The sequence below is a fragment of the Bidens hawaiensis genome, unplaced genomic scaffold, assembly GCF_021521415.1.
Source record: "Bidens hawaiensis isolate Kalapana, Puna unplaced genomic scaffold, B.hawaiensis_p1.1 tig00006068_1, whole genome shotgun sequence".
In the NCBI taxonomy this organism is placed as follows: Eukaryota; Viridiplantae; Streptophyta; class Magnoliopsida; order Asterales; family Asteraceae; genus Bidens; species Bidens hawaiensis.
This window is the reverse complement of record NW_027491401.1, coordinates 1,310,120-1,333,816: the sequence shown is the minus strand read 5'-3', so window position 1 is coordinate 1,333,816 and position 23,697 is coordinate 1,310,120. Positions and strand designations below refer to the sequence as shown.

The following is a 23,697-nucleotide window of genomic DNA, read 5'->3' as shown; positions in this document are numbered from 1 at the left end:
AATAGGTTATTTTCTTACTATAAATAGCAAGATTTGTTTGTGTACTTGTTAAACCAATTCCAAAACTATAAAACACACTCCAAACCACAATTAACCTTAAACCGACAACAAATGGCAACTAATGATGACGTTATGGTGATCGAAACAACAAGATGCCCTGATGTTTGGGTTCATTACGATTTGTGTCTCATGACCGACTCACATGAGTTGGCACGTTGCAAATATTGCTCGAAGTTTCTTAAAGCAGGGTCCAACTCGACATTACGAAAACATACGAATAAGTATTGTCAAGAGAAAAGAAGGTTGGAAGCTAAAAAAACGGAAGTGGGAGAGTCGTCCGGCTCTACAACCCAAAAATAAGTATTCCCGGATTAAAACGACGGACTTTGTTTTTTATGTTTTAGTTATGTTTAGTATCGTTTTGTAATAGTTATTTTTTAATAATGTTTGTAATATTATTTTTTAAATAATATTTAGTTGGGTGGTCAGGTAAAGGAACGGGTTTGCTAAAGGAGTAGTATTTTAGTTTGTTTTTGAGTTTGGTGGTAAAACAAGTGGCGGAAACAAGTTATATATAGGTTTGGGCATCAAAAACCGGTTCCAACGGCTATATTACCGTTGGAACCGGTTCCAACGGATCTATTGTCTCAAAAACCGGTTCCAACGGCTATATTACCGTTGGAACCGGTTCCAACGGCTAATTGGTGTCTAAAAAACCGGTTCCAACGGCTATATTACCGTTGGAACCAATTCCAACGGCTAGTTTGACTTTTTTTTGACCCTTCAAAAAAAACCCGTCGGAACCGGTTTTTCCAGGTACGAACCGAACCGGTTCCAATTAAGAACCGGGTTGGAACTGATACTGACATACAAATAAGAGAACCGGGTACGATTTTCGGGTACAAAAATACCCAAACCGGGTATTGTACCAACCGGGTTGGAACTGGAACCGGTTCCGGTTCGGTTCCACCAGTTAGGTTCCGGAACCGGTTTTTTTGTGCACGTCTACATATAACCGATAGTACCAACCAAACCAAACATATTACAAGAATTATTATCAGGAATATAACCTAATAAATTCATACTAAACGTCATGAAATACACACATTATAAATCCATACATAAACCCGAGTTTCAAAAAAGATAGCTCCTTACCTGTCTTTCTCTTCTCACCGATTAAAAATCGAAATCAATAGAAGTATAAGATTCACTAACCAACGGTCAGGATTTAATCACACCAGTTTAAAAAAGAAGTTAAAAATGTCCCTGTTGTTACAACCCTCAGGTTCGGTTCTACTTACGCCAAAACCAGAGTTTCATACGCATAAAAACTGACAATTAAAACAGTCGAAAGTTAAAAAGAAAAAAAAAACTAAAATAACCAAACCTACTTTACCTGACTGAATGAGCCATCTTACTGAACCAAAACAAAAAAGTTTGACCGGTGGCTTCACCATTCCATAATACCGACACAAATTAAGTCTCAAAGACGGTTCTTTATTGTATAACGCTTACAGTGCTGATGTCATCGTCATTCCCGTCCTCAAGCATAACGACGACATCATCATCGTTTTTAAGCTGGTCGGGTATTTTCTTAGCTCGTTTTTCATCGATCGGGGTTTCGAGATTGGGTCCATCAGACAGCTTTCTTTTCTTTCCTGCTGCAGAAACTGTTTCGACTCCTGGTTCGAGTATTGTCACATCATCATCATCATCTTCCATGGCTTCAGGCGCTGGCTTGGATGTCGATGATGTGCTGGCACCGTTGTTGTCAGTAGCTTCCTTATTGTTTTCTGCTGCAGGAGCCGCCGGTGTCCATCCGTGAAGAACCATTCCATCCGGTTCCTTCTCTTGGTCAAATTCCTCCCTAAAACACGTATAAATTATTCAAATAATATGCGGTAATTCGTTTTATCTTTAACGAGGCAAACGGGTTATAAAAACAAAAACAAGCGTAAAGCTAAATCCAGTCAAGTACATATCATAACTGATACTATCTAATTTCTGTAACACACTTGATACTTTACAAGTATGTTTATCTCGTCAAACGAGTAAAAAAAACACGCCAAATACGGAGTTCATAAACCAAACTACAAATTAACTAGTAAAATGGGAAAACTGGTTAAAAGTTTATTTATAATGTTGGTTACTAAAATAATTTAATTTAGAGCCAACCAAAGCATATCTTTAAACAAAAAAAAACCACCTAAATCAGTTTATTTATAATGTCGGTTATTGGAAATCATATACGCTTACTACATTAAAAAATAATTTATACGCTAAGTTAAAGATAAAACGTGAGGGACAGTTTTGTCCTTTTTTCCCCAAATACACCCCAACCCTGAGGGGCTTGTGAATTAGGACTGGGTTTTATTTGGAGAGAAAGGGGACAAAACTGCCCCTCACGTGAGGGGCACGCTGATGGGTTTAACGACAAAACTTAACAGGGTTAGTAAGCGAAATGAAACCACAGAGACGAAAAGCGCAAATTTGAAACTATTGGACTAAAACCGCATATTTGGAGAAACCACATAGACGAAAATCGTAGTTCACTCTAAAAAATAAAACGTTAACATTTTTATACAAAAAGAGTTTTTGTCTAACCCAATCTGACCCGTATGGCCGTATGAAATTTTTACCCACTTTGACATGTTCCACTAACGGCCCGACCTGTTTTACGATCTCTAATTTTAACGTTCAATATATTAATGTGAACATAATATAGAAAATATTGTGGACCCGACATCAATAAAGATTGACAATCTGTTTAATCAACACAAACCTGTGCTTGATATTGATGCTGCATACAAGTTCTTGTTGAAGATCCTCAATGGTAATAATTGTCCCCCCGGTGATTGCATATGGAAGCTCAGATAACACCTATGGAGATTATTAACATAATGATAAAAAAAATATTAAAACAAATTATTACATATGGTAATAATAGGATAACTTGGTACTTAAGTCGGCCAAAAAACCAAATACTTTGGGCATTTCTGGTCTGTTTTAACGGTTTTAAAAACAAGAAACCTGGTTCAAAAGGTTAAGACCAAAGCGTTTTGGCCAGTCTGGCTGACACAACTAACCCATCCGGTTAAAACCTTAGTGGTTTGACCCAAAACTTGTGCCAAAACCGGCCTAACCAGACAAGTGTATGTTGAGACCGTTAAAACCTTAGTGGTTTGACCCAAAACTTGTGCCAAAACCGGCCTAACCAGACAAGTGTATGTTGAGACCGCCAAGTATTTAACTTTTCTCATTAAAGCCGCCAGTATATTAGAGCTACTTAGGCAACCCAAGTATGTATCTAGTTCTATTTATACCTATTCATGCCAAAAAACATGTTGAATGACTAAAATGCCCTTAGAACTCTTTTGAATAGACACCTATAATCTATACACGCTGACGAATCATTAAAAGTACCTTTTGTCTTTTCCATATTTCCTAGCTCGTTTTCATCATTAGACGTTTATTTATGTATTTAAATACATGAGTTGACTCGACATATATATAATATTAATATCTTTAAAAAGAGCTACTAGCATTTTAGAAAAAACATAGTTTCCTATTCTCGAAAAAGTGAAAACACGCACCTTCTCAAGATTTGCTGCATAATTAGCAACCATATCTTCTTCCAAATCATCGCCAACTTCATAAAGAAGACTTGAGCCGTGAGTGATTAATGGCAAGCTCATACCAAGTTTTGATGTAACAACATTCTCCACCAAATCCCTCAGCTTGGCACGATTGGTATTGACTTCAAGCAATAATGGTGTCTGTTTTCAATAAAAAAATGAGTTTAACTTCAGTAAAAGATATATAAAAAATACGAACTGAAAATATTTTATTCCGTAGACTTCAGATGCAAATTAGCAACCAACTTTTCCTTGATGTTGTTTAAATAAGATCTGTTTTACCATTTATTACATTTACTACTTACTGTAGCAACAAATGCCTGATCGGTTTTAGTTGCTAAGTTTAAAAAAGTGCTAATATGGTTTCAGGTTTGTCATTTTAGTCTATATTTGTATGTCACAAAGACCTGATGTGACAATTAACAATTAGTTTTATAAAAAACTTGTATAAATATTTTCAAATATATTATTTTAGAAAATTACTTCAATCTGGTATATATAGATATTTTTTAGTTTTTTAGATAGCCATATTTTCATACGTGGCATCCCGTGACAAGTCGGCAGAATCAGTTAACATGAGTTTGTTTGCTAAAACTGGTATAAAATCGTAAGATGGTGATACATACCGACGTACCTAATCAGTTACAAGATATGTAGAAGATAATTGTGGGACAGTGTATCTTATATTATTATTTGTTTTTAAATTACTGCAGAGATAAAGGTAGTCTTGTCGAATGGTTATTTATCAAAATTAGGATTTGTTACCTTTGTTTAGAGATCAAGCCTATCTCAAATGTGGCTAATCATTTCAATTTCAGTACTTTAGATTTCGGTTTCTATCAGATGGTTTCTATTTTGTGCATAATTTAAAGCTAGTAGCTTAAAATTAAAAAAAAATTGTAAATTCACTTCTGTAGTTCTGTTTTACGCAGTTTGAAGCATAATACTATGTGAACAAATAAAGCTCCCTCACCACTAATAGTTTATAACTTATAATGTTATAAGTCAAATGTGTCATTTATGGAAATGGTAATGTTAAAACTTACTTCAGAACAAACATAGCAGGATTTGTTCTGTTCCCACGGCTCCGCAGGCATAAGGAGCATCTTCCTTGCTGGATGTTCAAGACAATATGTCATTCTGCAAAGTTATTAAAAACTATATCAAAAAAGAAGAATCTCACCTGATTCCTTGATGAGTGTTATAGACAACTGGGGTTGAGTTTTATTACATAAAAGACACATAAAAATATTTAGCTAAAATATAAATGAGACAGACAGATTGAAAGCGTTGATAGTCGCACAAAAGTGCAGCTTCTATCGTAACAAAATACTTCTATTTAGCAAAATAACTAAAAATAGCAGACACTAATTTTTATTCAAAATTAAAATTAAAAAAAAAAAAAAAGACTAGGTTGTGTTTTATCTTAAATGTGTTAAATCAATTAGTGAATTAAAAAAGTTTCTGAAAGACAAAAACAATCAAAACAGGTTATTAATATTTATATATATATAATGGGAAGTTTACGCATTAATCCGTTATGTTTTGTCCCTAAACTCACTACTTTTTTTACCAGACCCCTTACCACACTATCATAACTTTTAACACATTAAGTATTTACTCAAAACTTAAAAACTGAAAAGAAAAAAAACATTTTCAGGCAAACCAACCCGACCTGCCACATTTCAGCCACATTCAAACTTGCCTTTTACATCCCAAATATATTTTAACCTGTTACCCGACCTGTGCATATTGTCACATCTAAGTATGACTAGGATATATTTATTGAAAACAAGTTCGACTTGAATTGCATAAAAGACTACTTACCTACAATTCTTTGCATCCTTCTGCAGCACCTTGATTGCTTCTATCACAATCAGTCCTGCAATAATAGCATTTGTTGTTGCAACTGCATGAATTATATTTCCAGCAATGCCCTTAGCGTCAAAAAGACTATGCAAAGGAATATTAAAAGAAGCTGCTCGAATGTTTGCAGCTGCAGTGACAAATTCTACAGCTAGAGAATCATCTTTGTCAAAAGTTAAGTTCCCAATGTCCTGCCAAAAAAAACAGAAAACGGTAAATAAGGATTTATTAACCTTGCTCCATAACAAGAGGTGGCGATTTCGACCTACTTATATACGGGTCGAATTGGGTTACATTTAATCCCAAACAGGTCAGTATAAAAAAGCTAAAATGAGAATTGAGTTAAATAAATCATACGACTGATACAAACCTTCTGCCTCTTGGAAAAGAATAATTTCAGTGCAACAAAGAAAACCCTAGAATTCTCCTTAAGACTCCAAACATCTTGTGGATTCTTCAAACCCAAATATGTCATTGCAGACAATGAGGACAAATTATCATTCACCAAAACTTTGTCTGTGTTTCCATTCTGTTGAGTTGGTTCATCAGACAAAACATCCTTAACATAGATAGGCCTAGGTTTGTTGCGGTTTTTCCATGTTTCCTCATTGGACAGAGCAGTTTGAATATTGTGACCAAAAACATGATCATAAATTCTGTTTGCATACTGTTGGATGTCTTCATCTTTTCTTAGTTCAAAAATATCTTCTGAATGCTCTGATGAGGTGGCAGTGTCATTAGAACGCACATTGAGATCATTACCTTGGTTTTTATCTCCAAAAAGCTTTGCAAATAGCAAGTCTTTTGCCCATACAATGCAATGAACAAACTGCAAGAATGTAGCAATCCATTAAAATTACATAAAAGAGAATAGAAATAAGTTAAGAACTTGAGAGTGGCAATTTTAACTTTCAACCCATTACTTAAAAAGAATGATTAAGGAGTTCCGGTTGATATTTATCGCAAGCAAGTCAAAACATGTAATGTTAAAAAACAGTTTTAAACAAAATCAGTAAAATGAGACAAAAGTTGCCCAAAGTGTATTTTAATGCACAATACCTCCTAAATCATTTTATTCAAAAGCTTGGATCACTATCAAAATAATGCATTTTTCACAAACATACTTGAAACACTGATTACATTTATAAAATAGATTAAACAAAATGTGTTATGGGTCAACCGAAAACCCAAAACACTATCATTGTTGAGATCCTAACATGTTTTGTTATAAACTAGCCCACATTATAAGAGCAGGGCAAATTAATTGTAGTTTGAGCTGTAAGGACAAGACATACAATTAGAAAGCTTCGATATACATTATACTTCAAAGCCATGATAACACGTTCTACCATTAAGAATGAGGCTAGTATTCTGAGTTGTAAAATTACATCTATGCCCAAGTAAGATATATTTGTGAAGATCATATTAATACCTTTGATGGGGTGCTTGTAATAGTACACACAGGATATGTCTTTGGAGTTGGTTTGGGCTGGCATTCATAGCATTCTGTTTGACCCTTGATGTGCACAGTCACCTAAAATAAAATTAAAAAAATGAAAACAATTAAAAAAAGCTTTGTTTATCGCATTTTGCTTAATGAATATACTAGACATGTGTATACCAGCCCTTATTATGCTTGTCACTAGGCCCAATAAATTTCACAAACATGTCAAGAGCGAAAAAGTGAAAGAAAGAAATACAAAAAAGGATCATTGACTGATTAACAAAGAACCAAATTCATTTGAGACAACCTAACAGCAAGTCAGAGTTTTGACTTTCCCAAATTTAAAGAAAAAGATTAACAGCAGTTACCTGACCCAAAAATCCAGTAGTACCACTTTCCACCAAGGGAACATCAGCTGCCAAGCAGAGGCGATTCACATGCCGCCTGGCATCCAAGTTGTCAAGTCCGTTTAAAACTACACTGAATTGCTTGAAAAAGTCAACATTGAAGTCAGGATCTTTGACATTAGCATGATAAGGCGTAATGCTAATCTGAGGCCTAAACTTTAGCACAGCATCACGAGCAACCTGACAAAACCAAAAGGCACATAACAAAATTCAATAAGCAATCATCAAGCAATAAAGATTAAAGAATAGTATCAGCTTACTTTTGCCTTGGATTGACCCACGTGTGCTTGACGAAATAAGAATTGCCTATTTAGGTTGCTCACTTCAATTGTGTCCATATCAATCTGCAATTAATTAAAACCAATTTGCAAACAATAATTAAAATCATCATCATCGTACTCAGTATATCCCACCAATAGCAAAGCTATGGTAGGGTCTGAGGAGGGTAAGATGTAGGCAGCCTTACCTCTACCCCATAGGGATAGAGAGGCTGCTTCCGGTGAGACCCCCGGCTCGATAGTAGTTTTGCATCAAGCCTTGGACATAAGGCACATAGCACTCAATCATCGGGACACCGGCTGATCGGTGCATGTACCCTTATCTTTCAGCTATCAACGCCACTACATGATGCCTGATTAACCGTCCGTCACTTTTAACGTTATTTTCACGAGATTAGTAAAATAACGTCAAAATTAGTGCAATTTCACTTTTGCCCACCCGAGGGTTCACACATATATACATCATATGTGCGCACCGCAAGCAGGGCTATCATGTAGTGGCGTTGATAGCTGAAAGATAAGGGTACATGCACCGATCAGCCGGTGTCCCGATGATTGAGTGCTATGTGCCTTATGTCCACGAGATTAGTAAAATAACGTCAAAATTAGTGCAATTTCACTTTTGCCCACCCGAGGGTTCAAACAATAATTAAAATGAAACATGAAAACATCGTATCAACTGCATAAGCAAAAAAATTGCATGGTCCGGAGGGAGACTTGGAGATTGGTTGTTCAAACAACATATCTGCTTATTGTGTTTTCTAATGCGTATAAAATTAGTGTTTGAATAGAAAAAAGTGCTTATCTATATCTGTTTACTTTAGTAGTTTAGTGTGATATAAGTTGTCACGATAAGTAGTTTTGAGATTGCTTATTACAAACTAACCATCCTTTGAGATTCCAAAATTATAGAGTTACCCTTAGAGTGAAACAAATTGTTTTCAATAAGCTTATTATCTTTGATTATAAAAATAAAAATAAGCTGTTTAAAAAACAACTCTAAACTGAAAGTTCAAATGGCAAGAAAATATCATCAACACCAAGTGGCTTCTCATACAAAAAAACAAAATTAAATTTCTAGCAAACTAGACAGGGAACAAACAAATAAAATCATAAGATTATAGTAAAACCAATATATCAAATAATATCAAGCTATTTGATGCAATTATCTACAACCAAACAGGAACCACCAGTAGTCATACTTGAAATGCATACTTGAGTCTAACTCTTTAAGTACAAAAGAAACCATGAGCGTCTTTAAAACAAAAAAGACAACTATCAAACTATATTATCAAACTTGCTGCATACCTGGAAAAAACTATGATAAGTTAGGTGTAAAAATGCAAATCTAGACCTACCAATCCATGTATGCTTTAAGCTCTAACAAAATATTCAACTGCTTTAACTGCAAGTACACTTGGGAGCAGCTGTTTCACACAAACAAATAGCTAAAACCACCAAACCATGCTAGAAAACAGATATAGTAATAACACTTTCACTTCCTCTATTACATAATCCAGCATTCAAAATTTATCAAAGCATACTCCAACAGTCCTACTCACAAATCACAATCTAATCAGTACATAATAGTCATCCATATTCAGTCAAGTTAGCTGATATAAATGGTTAAACAGACACAAAAGAATGAAGAGAAAGCACAATTAAGCAGAGAAACAAGGTCACCAAAACCATGACTACATACTGTAGGTAACATCATTAGAGAAAGCACAATTAAGCAGAGAAACAAGGTCGCCTAAACCCTGACTAGATACTTTAGGTAACATCATTAAATTGAACAACAATGAATATTGGATTTTAATAATCCAAACTATCACATATTGACTGATAGTAATCCATATTTACACTTTGACCTACCTTTCACTTTTTGTTGCCAAGGGCAATATCTTGGTAGCATAACTATAATAAATTTTACGCTCAATTTACATTTAATTTTTACTCTATTTCGCTAGCACGTTTCTCCATTTCGTTTATAACCATTATTGTGAGAAAATCAAGTATAAATCTGCAATGATTATGCTACAGGAATCGATCTTGACAACAATATTGCAAGGTAGGATTATCATTGGTCAATATATAAGTATGAATTATTATCGACCTATAAGTCATGGTTAGAATTACGAAGATCCAATTTTCAAAACAAAAATAATGTAACCGATATGATTATTACATATTAAGCATGTGACCAAATTAATCTACTCATTCGATTCTGTTACAAACAAATAATTAAAACAATATCAATCTCACCAAAATCAACAAACAAAGCAAAACAAAACCCTAAAAACTCAAAAACCTAACGGTGTGCATAAACTAAGACCTATATACTCTTACAACAATATATAACAGTATAATAATGATAAACTAAACAAATGTGATACATAGCATCATTAAAAACCGTGGACATAAACTAATACTATATACTCTTACAACGATATATAACAGTATAAGTGTATAACAATTATAAAGTAAACAAAATGTGATAGATAACATCATTAAACTGAACAAAAATGATGTAACCTATATAATTATTACATGTTAAGCATGCGGCAGCATAGGCCTATTCATTATTATATTCTGTTACAAACATTTCATTTCAAACATCAATCTCACCAAAATTCAACAAACATAACAAAAATAAAAACCATAGAAACTCAAAAATCTAACTGAAAACATAAAGCAAAACCTAATCACTCCTAGACACTTGAAAACCTAACAGTGAGTACAAACTAAGACCTATTTACTCTTACAACAATACATAACAATATAATAATAATATACATAATCTGAAAAATATCAATTCCACCAAAAATCAACAAACACCCTAGACACTTAAAAACCTAACAGTAAACATTAACCAAAACCTAATGAGTCTTACAACAATACAATAACAATAAATATCACTCGCAATAACAGCGCGTAGACTAGTTCAGTTGACTTACAATACGAGCATCTTCAAAACCTAATTCCTCTTACAGTATGAATACCTCAACACAATTCAACAGTCAAAACCCTAAGTACTCAAAAACCTAATTCCTCTTACAACTAAATACAACAACACATAACAATACAATAACAATAAGCATCACTAGGACTAACACGCGTAGACTAGTATAGTCGACTTACAATATAAACATCTTCAAAACCTAATTCCTCTTACAATATGAATACCTCACCAGGATTCAACAGTCAAAACCCTAGATACTTGAAAACCTAAACGAGTGTGTAAACTAAAACCTAATTCCTCTTACAACAACAAATAACGATATATAGATAATAATAATAATAATAACAATAAACAGAACACGCATTAACAGCACGTAGACTAGTTTAGCTGACTTATGACATAAACATCTTCAAAACCTGACTTGCAATATAAACATCTTCAAAACCTAATTCCTGTTACAATATGAATACTTCAAAACATTAAGCCTAATTCTTCTTACAATATGAATACCTCACCAGGATTCAGCAGTCAAAACCCTAGACACTTGAAAACCTAACCGAGTGTGTAAACTAAAACCTAATTCCTCTTACAACAACAAATAACGATATAATAATAATAATAATAATAATAATAATAATAATAAAAAACAGAGCACGCATTAACAGCGCGTAGACTATTACAGTTGACTTACGATATGAATATCTTCAAAACCTGATAACGCTAGGGTTTTAAGCAGCTCACAACCGATACCACCAGCACCGACCATAAGCACCTTAGCGCCCTGGATACAATAACGAGTTCATCTAATTAAACAGCTAATTATTAAAACTAAACCTAATAACAGTTTGAGTCGAATCGGTTAAACAGTATACCTTGATTGCAGATAACTGTTGTACGGACGCCATTGAAACGGCTGAGTGTGTGGGTGTGAATAAGTGAGAGGTAATAATAATAAGAATAATAATAATAAAGGCGCCAAAAGATCTGGCGAATGAGTATGTGAGTGTTCGTCGTCTTCACGCTGTTTTGACTAGCGGAAATGAAAATGAAGGTTAATGGAAATGAACGGTTTATGTGTGGTTGCTGGGCTTTGCTTTTCAAAACGGATTGATGCGTGGGTTGTTGCCCATTTGCCTGTCATTTTATTGTAATCGTTTTATAGTAAATTATATAAAACTTTATTATGACAATATACAATGGACTCAAAACCTCGTGGTGTGTGTATTTTACCCGGTTTCGGTTTCGGGTATGAAACCAGGTTCGGATGTGACTGGGTAGGAGGAGATTAGAAAATTGGGTATTGGTCATACATGGGTCGAGTTTGGGTCTAGATATTGCCTCTAAACATCATACCCTATGTATCCGGGTTCGGTTTAGGTCCGGTATAGAACCAGGTATTTAAATACACTATTTTCGAGTATTGAAAAACCCTATTTTCAGGGTTTTTCGGGTATATTTGGGTTTTTTAAAAGGGCTACACTTTTTTTTGTATTTTTAAGGTAATTTCGTGTGTAGATCAGGTAAAACCAACCTGGTTTCAGGTATTGGGCAGGTTCTGATTTTCGGGTATTACCAGGCACATCGGGTCCGGTTTATGGTACGGGTTTTGGTATTGAAATGCATACCATATACATACCCTACGGATAGGGTCGGGTTCGGGGTAGTAAAACCCTTATATAAAAAATTTGGTTTCGGGTTTTTTGTGCACCTCTGTCCTTAGTAATATAACCAAGTACCACACACGAAACGTTGTGACGTCCTAATGGTGAACTTAGTAAAAATATAACTTTGTTAATGCCAAAATATAACAAGTTAACATATTTATTTAATAATAAATAAAAAAAAACACATGTTGTAGTGGTTCACATACACGAATTCGATCAATATCTATTTGTGGCATCGAAAGAAGAAAAAAAAATCTAACAATACAACTCGTTAATTGTTCACTATGGATACTTTTCCCTAATTGTAAGATTATTATCAGCCTGATAGGCTAGTCTTTATATGGGCCGAACCCTGATGTTGATATTATTTCATCAATGTTCAACCTACTTAATTTATAGTTGTAGATACCGTTTGTATATGAATTAAATAGAAATACCTTACTGAAACTACAACACATAAGTAAAAGGAAAGCAATAAAATGTCTTACCGAGATGAAATATAGTGCAGTAAATAAAGAGTGTGTTCCTTCAAACAAAATTTGAGTCTTATGAGATAACTCGTTTTGTTTCACAGCTAGAACAGACGGTGTTATCAATGGAAGATGGTAGCACCTGAACACGTACCTTGAAGAGTTGAAGATGAACAAAATGAAGTTTAATAACTTTTGCGATAACAGTGATTAAAAGCTTGATTAGTGCCTTGTTTTGATAATGATTTGACTTATGTAACTTGTAATGCTAATTGTTTTTACTAAAATTATTATACACTGAATAAATTATCTCAAGTTGCATTTGTTGTTATTCATACATCTAGAAATCAAAGAGACAAAAATCATCCATGTTTTTGAAAATCAAAATGTAAATTTTCTATTTTTGTTAAATATCAAAATTCTAAGTTTCATACAAACATGGTTGAAGTTAACTCGTAAGCATAGCTTAAACATCTAGAAATCAGTCTACAAAAATGGACAAGAAAATACATAACGTTCAAAACATAAACACAATATGATGTGGACTGGCCGTCCATGGCCACTAGAAGCAAACATCCGGGGTGCATTCCATATCACTGTTGATTTATGTTTTAGCACTACGCATTTTGTACATTGCTTTGAAGTCGAATCAATCCCTTCAAAATAACTTAGTAATGAAATAAAAACAACATATCATGCAAAGCAAACTTTAACAAGCAATATATATAGTTTTAGCTTTTAAAAGAAATTGCCAAATAAGTTGGGTTTCTTTTGGTGTTTATATCGGAAATAAAAGGTTAAAGTTTTGAAGTGTTGTCATTTGTGCAAAGGACAACATGAATTCAAACCATGAAACAAAACGGTTGTGTTTTGTTCAGTTTTGAATTTAAACATTTTGTTTTGGTTTTTAATAATCAAAAGTTGTTAAAGGTTTGGCTCAGATGTTGACCTCAATACCGTAAAAAAAAACCAAGAACCTGTTTTTTATAGCAAGGTTTTTTACTTACTCGAACCCAAACATGGAACCGGACCCAATTTTACCCAGCAACACCCGAATACCATAATCAAATCTATACCCGGAACTGGGGTTTTCCAATACCCGAGACCAGGTATTTCAAATACCCGATCTATACCCAAAATTAATTGAAAAATACTACAAAAATACCCCCAAAATGCATCATTTAAAAAAACTCAATCTATAATAAAAAAAAACCAGGAAAAAAACCAAATATAGGGTTTTTTCAATACCCAGAAACATGGTATTCAAATACCCGGTTTTATACCCGACATGCATAGAGTATGACTTTTAGAGACAATACCCGGAACCGACCCCAACCCGTGCATGATCAATACCCAATTTTCCAATACCCGGTCATACCCAAACCTGGAACCAGGTATTAGAAATACCCGATTTGTGCACATGATGATTAGTTATTGGGCCAAGTAATTGGGCTTAATTATTATTAATCGGGCTATCCTTAAGTACCGGTTAATGATCCCTATGTTCCCGATGGATGAACCTTGCCCAATTTGTCGCAAGGTCTGTTTGGATTCTTTTGGTGACCATGCGGTGCATTGCAAAGAATTGCCTGGCTTTAAATACAGACATGATCTGGTTAGGGATGTTCTGTGTGATGTTCTTAAACGGGCAGGGATTTCTGCTAAAAAGGAGGCCCCTGTAAACTTTCTCACGGATCCTATTGAAGGGAGGTCTACTTTATGACCAGCTGATATTCTTGTGTTCGGGTGGGCAGGGGGGAAACACGCCTGTGTGGATCTTACAGGAGTGTCACCTCTTGTTGGGCTCAGGGACCGTGGATTTGTTGTGGGTCAGGCTGCGTTGAAGGCTGAATCGGGCAAAGTTGTTAAACACGAGAAAGCTTGTTTAGATAATCAACATGTCTTTCTACCATTTGCCTTTGATACATTTGGTTTTCTGGCTCCAGAGGCTGTGAAATTTTTGAGTAGGGTTCAGCGCGTCGTACACGGAACCTCTTCAGCTTCTAGGTCTCGAAGCTTCGTTTTTAGCAGGATTGGCTTTGCTGTTCAAAAGGGGGTTGCGGCGCAGCTTGTTGCCCGTTTGCCTGCCACTTTATTGTAATCGTTTTATAGTAAATTATATAAAACTTCGATTATTTATATATTTATTTAATGTGTTTTTAAGCTTCAATTTAACAATAATAATCACAAATCAATGGTGAAGAATAAGAACGGTGAAAGCCAGTACAGTCCAGCCTCTGTCTACGTCACCAATTTGCCCTACACTTTCTCTAATTCTCAGGTATTATTATTATTAATTACGTGTATGTATTTCAGTATTTGTGTGTGAAATTATTATTATTATTATTAAACTGTAAGTAAATTAATTTGACTGACCTAATTGTTATTATTATTATTATTATTATTTTGCAGTTGGAAGAAACGTTCAGTGATGTCGGACCAGTTAGAAGGTGTTTTATGGTTACAGAGAAAGGTAAGCTTGACTAGGCTCGAGCTCGGCTCGTTTAACATATACAGAGCTCGAGGTCGTTAATAGTTTTTCAAGCTCGAGCTCGGCTCGTTTACTATTTTTGATTAGTATTGTATATTTATAGTTATTTATGTGTATATTTTTTCATTTCTAATTTTATATATAACATAGTATACGTTATCGAGTTATTTTTCATAACGCTATACACTCTAATTAATAATTATTGTACATATATATATATATTTTTATGCGTATATATGAATATATATATAACTAAAATTATATGAATGACAGGCTCGATTATGCTCGCTAGCCAGCTCGAACTTGATAAATGAAGCTCGGTCTTGGGCTCGTTTATCAAACGAGCTTAAAAAACGAACTTATTTGTAAGCTCTAGCTTGGTTTTGGGCTCGTTTAAGCTCGGCTCGATCGAGCTTTCTCATGAGCTGAAAGATGTTATAATATGAGATTACGTGTACAGCTTTCACTTGAATTTGGTGGAGTTAGTTAGACCTGCGGTTGTAGAGTTGGTTGCCAGTTATTGTTGTTATTCTTAATGTCTCTTCATCTATATAATGAGGAGAGCATTGTATTGTAAACTTGACTTGATTCATTGAGATAGATTGAAATGATAATACCTGGCTATATGAAGTTACGAAGCGAACTGTGCAATTTGATTAACGAATCTTATAAGTTTGCGGTTTCAGAATAACAGTTGCACTTTCATTATAATTTACAAGAGCTAGTGTCATCTAATGTAATTTGAATCGAGAAGCGGGAAGAAATGGTGGGATAACTCTTAAGTAAAAATGCACAATATTATTATTTAGCCCTATAGTTACATTTATTTTTAGGTGCTGAAAACTGACTTGTAGTTTAGACTTTCCAAGAAATCTGCTAAATAATGTTTGCCTATGTAAGGGCTATTTTTATTGGTTAATAAAATTGTCATGTTTGATTACTGACTAGACATTGTAGAACTAAATCATCACATAAGTAGTTCTCAACTATGATAATGGTTAATAAATAGTTTTAGGAAGTTTGACCAAAATAGGAAACATTATGTTAAATAACAACATGAAAATTTTCAATTTTTTAAACAGCTCTGTAAGAATAGAGTAATATGGTTTTTTAATTTGCAAATGAGGCCCTTCCAGTTTTACAATACAAAAGTACTAGGGGCACTATTAAAACTGAGATATAAATTGTTTTATATCATTTTGTCTAAAATTTGAGCCTTGTTTTTATTATTAGAAACTGAAATTTTTACACATGTTTGTATGTTACAGGGTCGAATGAACACCGTGGCTTTGCTATTGTTCAATTGTAAGTCTGTCAGTGCAATATTGTTCTTTTTTAGTTTTGTTTACTCATCTACTTTACTATACAAACATGTTTAGATTCTTTTTCATATATCTGTCAATAGGCTACCTTTTTTACTTTTGGTTTATATTTTCATCGACAGTGCTGTTACTGATGATGCCAAGCGTGCAATTGAGCTGAAAAATGGTTCTTCAGTTGGAGGTCGCACCGTTGGAGTTAAACAGGCATTGCACAGGGCCCCACGCGAACAAAGACGATCTAAAGGAAATGAAGGTTCATATAACTTTTGTTTTTATGCATACTTTTTTAAATATGCTTGCTTGTTTAAACATTTGATTTTATGCATATTTTTTCAACTTCAGCGATTCCATCTGGTGACACTATTATTGCAAAGAATGCCAATGATGATATTGCTAATGATATTAAGGATGACAAGGATGACTCCTTAACACCCTTATTAAATCATAAATTAGCACAGGATACTCAAGAAGAAGGTTCCTATAATTACTCGCTTTTTGAATCAATACTTTTGGAACCTTGTACTATCACTAAAGTACTAAAGTGACTCCTCTTAAATATCCAGGAACAAGTATGAAGCCGAAGAAAGCAGTGACCCCGTTGAAGATCGAACATGTAGAGGATGATTTATCAGAACCAGTAGTAAAGAATATGCAATCTGATTCTCAAGAAAAAGGTTTCAACAATCACACAGTTTTTATTTACTGATACTAGGATCTTCTACTATCACTAATGACCCCCCTCTTAAATATCCAGGAAAAAGTAAGAAGCCGAAGAAAGCAGTAACCCCGTTGAAGATCGAACATGTAGAGGATGATTCGTCAGAACCAATAGTAAAGCAGAAGCAATCTGATTCTCAAGAAAAAGGTTTCAACAATCACCCAGTTTTTATTTACTGCTACTAGAATCTTCTACTATCACTAAAGTATGACCTCCTCTTATATATCCAGGAAAAAGTAAGAAGCCGAAGAAAGTTGTAATCCCGTTGAAGACCGAACTTGTAGAGGATGATTCATTAGAACCAGTAGTAAAGAATAAACAATCTGATTCTCAAGAAAAAGGTTTCAACAATTACAGTTTTTTATTTACTGCCACTAGAATCTTCCAGTATCAATATAGTGACCCCGTATTTTATAAATACGCAGGAAAAGTTGATAAGCCGAAGAAAGCAGTAGTTCCCTCGAAGACCGAACGTGTAGAGGGGGCATCTTCAGAAAAGCAAAGGTATTTCGGTATCTATTTATTTAATTGGATGATACATGTGTCCGTTTATGATATATACAATTTGAAACTTCTATACTGTAAATCTCTAATTATTATTGCTATAAACAGGGTTGCGAGGACGGTTATAATTGGTGGACTTCTCAATGATGACATGGCAGAGGCTGTTCACAGGCTTGCTAGAGAATGTGGGACCGTTTCTTCCATAACTCACCCTCTTCCAAAAGAAGAAATTTCACATCATGGTAAATACAATATGGTATTATGAAATATAGAAGGGATATATATGAATATCATCTTTATATAATGCTTCAAAGAATCTTATTTTTGATGTTGACCTTTGCAGGACTTGTTCAAGATGGATGCAGATTAGGTGCTTCATCTATAGTCTACACAAGTGTCAAATCTGCACGGGCTTGTGTTGCAAAGGTGCATCAGAAGAATTTAAACGGAGGCACAGTGTGGGCCCGCCAGTTAGGTGGAGAAGTAAGCTTGTTTAAATTTTTACAAATTTATAAACTTTTTTATTATAAGAAGCTCAAGTTTCTATGTGCATAAATTGCTACATTCGCTTACTATTAGAAACCTGTGATTGTCTAATGGTTCGTGTAATTGATACCAGGGTTCCAAGGTACAAAAGTGGAAGCTTATTATAAGAAATCTTCCTTTCAAGGTAAATGAAGTTCTACTTATCTTATTTTAACTGTTTACAAGATGCGAGCTTTAACTTTTTAAAGTTATATACAGGCGAGCGTTGATGAGATAAAAGAAATGTTTTCAGCAGCAGGTCTTGTATGGGATGTATTTATTCCTAAAAAACCTGATACCGGGTACATCATTTTTTTACTTTTTATGTTAAGGGTTCCTTTGTCTTCATATCATATTTATTTAAAGTTATTTTATTCTTTTAGGCTGGCAAAGGGATTTGCGTTTGTTAAGTTTACATGCAAGCAGGATGCGAAAATGTAAGGATAATGATATTAACGCGTTGTTTGTTTTCTTTCCTACATATTTTGCAATCGTTTTTAACATTTATTCAATCTTATTTTTTCAGGCAATACAGAAATTTAATGGCAAAAACTTTGGTAAAAGGCCCATTGCTGTTGATTGGGCTGTTCCAAAGAAAATTTATACAGCTGGTTCTCAAGCTGCTTTAGAAGATGGTAACTTTGCTCTTTACACTAGCTTTCATTTTTTGAATATTTTGATATATTAAATTTGCTAGATAGTCTAGATTGTTTTTTTTAATCAATTTAAACTTTCATAATCTAAGTTCAAGGTATTTACAGGAGATAAAGAAAGTGAAGAAGGGGACTATGAAAGTGATGTTGAAGATGACCATGAAGAATTGGACAAAAACACACAGCATTCTAATAAAGATGCTGACATGTCAGATGAGTCGGACGACACTGATTTAGTAAAAGAAGAAGCCAATTTTGATGAAGAAGCAGACGCTGCAAGAAAAGTTTTAAACAACTTCCTTTCATCGAATGAAAACGCTGCGTCTTCCAAGCAGAGTGATGAAACCGTGGATGTAAACAAAACTTCGACCAAATCTGAAACGTTGATCAAATCCGAAAAGTCAAATGTTAAACCAGTTGAGACAGACGAAGAGGTGGCGAGAACACTTTTTATCTCCAATCTTCCTTTTGATATCACTAATGATGAAGTAAAACAACGGTTCATAGGATTTGGTGAAATCCAGTCGTTTTTTCTCGTTCGACATAAAATCACCAAGTAATTTTACCAGTCTAGATTAATAATTTTTCATTTTGCTTTTGCTTACTCTTTATTATAATTAATTAACAAAAAATGCTGTAATTATTTGTAGGAGGCCAAAGGGAACTGGATTTCTTAAATTTAAAACGATTGATGGTGCTGATGCTGCATTTGAAGCGGCAACTGCAGTAGCTGGTTTGGGGATTATTCTCAAAGGCAGACTGTTAGAAGTTATGAGGGCTTTAGATAAAGAAACAGCTCAGAATAAAGAAGCAGAAAAGAAAATAAAGGAAGAAGTTGATCACCGCAATCTCTATTTAGCAAAGGTTGGTTATAATTATTTTTGTGTGTTTCGTAGATGGACAAAATGGTCAGAGTGGGTGATTGGTGGGACTCTGGTGACTCGTTTGACCACTGTTAACTTGGTACTGACAAATGAAGCTATTTTTGTTTTATCAGGAAGGTTTGATTCTTGAGGGTACTCCAGCTGCTGAAGGAGTTTCAGAGAGTGACATGTCAAAACGTCGATCGTAAGTGTATAAAATAATCAGTTTGGATAAACAAGTTTTGCAACATGAAGTTGCAACTTTGGTTTTGGTTCTATAGGTCTAATAGTTAGTTTCATACCATTGAGATGGAACTAAATATTTATAAGTGAACTAAAATTTATCTTTGTATCTTTATTTTAACCTAATTTTGAAGACTTTTTATAGTCGTTTCATTTTCAATTTTTGAAAGTAATGAGAATTAACTTAACACTCACAAGTCAAAACACTAACTCCTATGGTTCATTTTATAATAGTTGATAATCTGCTTTTGATTATTAGTATTTACATAATTATATATATATATATATATATATATATTTTTGAATTTGCAGGCTGGACAAAAGATGGCGACTAAACTTAAATCCCCAAATTTTCATGTTTCAAAAACGAGACTTATTATGTACAATGTACCAAAGTCAATGACTGATAGACAGCTTAAAAAACTTTGCTTAAATGCGGTCACATCTCGTGCTACAAAACAAAAGCCTATGATCCGTCAGGTAACCTATTTGACCTGTTTTTATTTATTTATTTGTTCTTTTATTAATATTATTTTTAATCTAAATATGTTTTATATCAATTGTGTGAGATAAAATAACTGAAATTGACCAATTTACAACCTAACGGGTCAAAATTGTAAATTATAAGTTCCGTAGTTTCTATGCATAGCTTTTTCTTATATTAGTAATGCTTTGTGTAGATCAAGTTATTGAAAGATTCTATCAAAGGAAAAGAACTTTCAAAGAATCATTCCCGTGGTGTTGCTTTTATCCAGTTTACAGAACATCAACACGCCCTTGTGGCTCTTAGAGTTCTTAATAATAATCCTGGTATGTTTTTATTTTCGTTGATTGTCAATAGAGTTGCGAAAATGGGTGGGTTGACTTAAGTTGGCCTTTTAGGCTCGGGTCAAAAATCAAAATTGTCTTTCTTCTTGATCAGGTTGCGTGACACGAAACAACTTTTTATATAATTTAATCATATTCTTTTTTTTAAGTGATTTACCTAGTTTCATGCAATTTAAAATATAAACCTTTTATATGGTTAAAAATAGGTTCGGTCCAAAATGGCTAATTTTTGGGTTGAACCCGAAAAACCTTTTTGATAAATTATCGGTGTGTCAAATAAGATTATAGAAGTTATATTAGTTTATGCAATTAAAAATATACTTATAGTATTTTTTACTTGTTTTTTTTTATATATAGTATTGTTTTGATCTTATATGTCAAGAGATAAATCATAGCCCGGGTTGAATTGCTTCCTGTAATGTTGACCCTTTACGGTGGTCAAACATATATCTTAAAACGTTTTTTATGGAACACAGAAACTTTCACTCCCGAGCATCGTCCAATTGTGGAATTTGCTCTTGACAACGCCCAAAAATTGAAGCAACGTAACGAGAAGATCAAATTTCAACATAAAGATTTCGGTAATCATGACCGTAACAATGACGGTAACAATGATGGTGACCCAGAGAATCAAACCAACTTTCGCAGACCCATTGACCAGTCAAACAACTCGTCAAGAAAAAGCAAAACCCCAGAAAATAGGAAGGATAAGACATCAGAAACTGAAACCAAACCCACCACGGGCTCTAAAGAACCGTCGGAGGCTCAACAAGAAAGAAAAGAACTAAGGGCTCGTTTTGCAGCCTGGGCCGGACCCATGAATGTAGTTGTTGCTCCCAATAACAAGAGGTCAAGGGATCAAAAAGAGTCACGTAACGGCGATACTGGCTCAAATAAAAGAAGGAAAAATAAGGACCCGTTAGGGCAAGACACGGTGGATAAACTTGACATGCTTATCGAGCAATATCGATCCAAATTCTCGGGAAACCGAACGAACAAAAGTGAAGGTGAAAACCAAGGTTCCAGACGGCTCGGAAGGTGGTTCCAGTCTTAGGTTCATGGTTTCAGATGGCAATTTTGGTATGTTGTGTAACCTTTTAACTTAAAATTGTGCTTATTACAAATTATTCCTACATGTTAGAAACTGAAGTTTGGACCATTCAAAATTTTGAAAAGATTCATACAATATCTTTTATATGATTTTTTCTTGTTTATGATCAGAGTTCGAGCTTGTCTTAGCTCGTTCGTTTAATTTAAGAGTGCTCGAGTTTTGGTTCATTTATTTTTTTAGAGTTTAATTTTATTTATTGTAAGTAAATTAATAATATACTTAGGGTTTAACTATCTGGGCTTGATGAGACATATTCTTTTTTGCTTTAAAATTGTTTTATAAATTGTAAATAATGATTTTTTTTAAAAAAAAATCGGATATTAATTTTTATTATATCCCTATTTTATAGAATTTTATATCAAATATTTGGTGAGAATAATTAATTTAATAAGACGTTATAGTATGTTTAATGACTATTTGGGTTTGGTGAGATTTATACCCGTGGATTCGGGTCAAATGAATAAGAAACTTCTATTTACAAATAAAATAATTTGATGTTTTGAGAGAAAATAGGTAAAAAATAGAGCTTTTAAAGGTTTCATGATTTATTGTTTTATTTATGTACATATATAATCATTTGTACATATTATATTATATTATAATATATATTAAAAATTTAGTTTTGAAAACGGACACCAATATTTACACATTACAAGTTTCATTGACACAAATGTTACCCACACCTATTTATAATTCAATACAGTAACTCTCGCGTTTCATTAATTACATAATTAGCTCTACAACTTTTTTATAATATGATAATTCTCAAGTTGCATTAAGCTACATAAGCAACCCAACAAGTTTTTAGTTGTACAAGCCGATACCATAGCTAACCGAAGCCATACCGCTTGAGTTCTCTCCACAATGCGCGGGTTTAGCGCAACTAGTTTACAATTGTAATAACAAGATATTTACATTAAGTCGAGTTAGGTTTTGTGAAGTTCGGGCTCAAACTTGTCATTGAGCTTCAATCTATGCTCAAAATTGACCTTGTATAAACTCGAGTCTTTAACGAGCAATCTCGACTAACTTATGAGCGGTTTTAACTCAATTAGACCTACAATACACACAATTGAAACACCATTAAGTGACTATTATTCTTGTGCAATAAAAAGTGAAACATTGATGTGAGTCTTGAATTGATATTTGATTTATAGATTTGGGACCATTTAGTTGGACTAGGGTTTTAAATAGCATCAAATGTGGGTCCCGCACTAAATAATATTATGTATAATTTACAATTACAAGTCTTTAATGCATAGGTGGCTTTGGTGGATTGAGTTTGAAATAGAAGCCATTGATTTTGACATTATATGTGCATCCATGTGCTATGCCGTGCAAGGTATTGCTTAAGTTACACTAAATGTGGTGGTAGTTGGTATAATATTGATTCATATTAATATGTTTATTATTATTTTTCATAGGTCTAGAGTTGTTACTTGTTTGTTACTAACAAAATTACAAAAATGCCCTTTTTATAAGTGTATTTTAATAGTTATTTATTTATCAATTATTTTGATTTAATTATTTACTTTTTTAACATTGAAATAGAATGCAAAATATGCAACCAGTTGTGTAGGTAGTACGTTTTGGATCGAAAAATTAAGTCTTTTAAAAACTATACTGATAGATTTTTGAGTCATGGCATATTGACATTATTGTACTTGACCCGTTGGACTCGGCTAAGTAGTTTCACAACCTCAGCCATGAGGA

The 23,697-nt window shown here is 33.8% G+C and overlaps 1 protein-coding gene and 1 pseudogene across 2 annotated transcripts; one reads left to right on the top strand and one right to left on the bottom strand.

Annotated features, from left to right (window-relative positions):
* Positions 1 to 1,151: 1,151 nt before the first annotated feature.
* Positions 1,152 to 11,665, bottom strand: LOC143631441 (SUMO-activating enzyme subunit 2-like). Its single transcript, XM_077100211.1, has 11 exons — positions 11,465 to 11,665; positions 11,284 to 11,373; positions 7,613 to 7,696; positions 7,314 to 7,532; positions 6,934 to 7,035; positions 5,872 to 6,330; positions 5,463 to 5,692; positions 4,682 to 4,775; positions 3,594 to 3,776; positions 2,783 to 2,880; positions 1,152 to 1,867 (listed from the first exon to the last, which is right to left on the bottom strand). Exons 1-11 carry the CDS (start codon positions 11,495 to 11,497, stop codon positions 1,498 to 1,500), a joined length of 1,962 nt encoding a protein of 653 aa, XP_076956326.1. The 5' UTR covers positions 11,498 to 11,665; the 3' UTR covers positions 1,152 to 1,497.
* Positions 11,666 to 14,889: 3,224 nt separating this feature from the next.
* On the top strand, positions 14,890 to 21,940 carry LOC143631440 (uncharacterized; annotated as a pseudogene). Its single transcript, XR_013153359.1, has 20 exons — positions 14,890 to 15,007; positions 15,139 to 15,199; positions 16,486 to 16,522; positions 16,662 to 16,792; positions 16,882 to 17,013; positions 17,294 to 17,404; positions 17,488 to 17,598; positions 17,683 to 17,761; positions 17,870 to 18,003; positions 18,105 to 18,244; positions 18,381 to 18,431; positions 18,506 to 18,588; positions 18,670 to 18,745; positions 18,813 to 18,921; positions 19,048 to 19,495; positions 19,590 to 19,803; positions 19,937 to 20,011; positions 20,358 to 20,525; positions 20,726 to 20,855; positions 21,350 to 21,940. The product of XR_013153359.1 is annotated as an uncharacterized LOC143631440 (transcript).
* The last annotated feature ends 1,757 nt before the right edge of the window (positions 21,941 to 23,697 follow it).

Coding starts and splice junctions, on each gene's coding strand:
- LOC143631441 (XM_077100211.1), bottom strand. CDS start 11,497: ATGGCGTCCGTACAACAGTTATCTGCAATCAAG. Junction 7,697..11,283: donor GTTTTGAAGATATTCATATC/GTAAGTCAACTG, acceptor AATTAATTGCAG/ATTGATATGGACACAATTGA. Junction 6,331..6,933: donor TTACAAGCACCCCATCAAAG/GTATTAATATGA, acceptor ACATTCTTGCAG/TTTGTTCATTGCATTGTATG.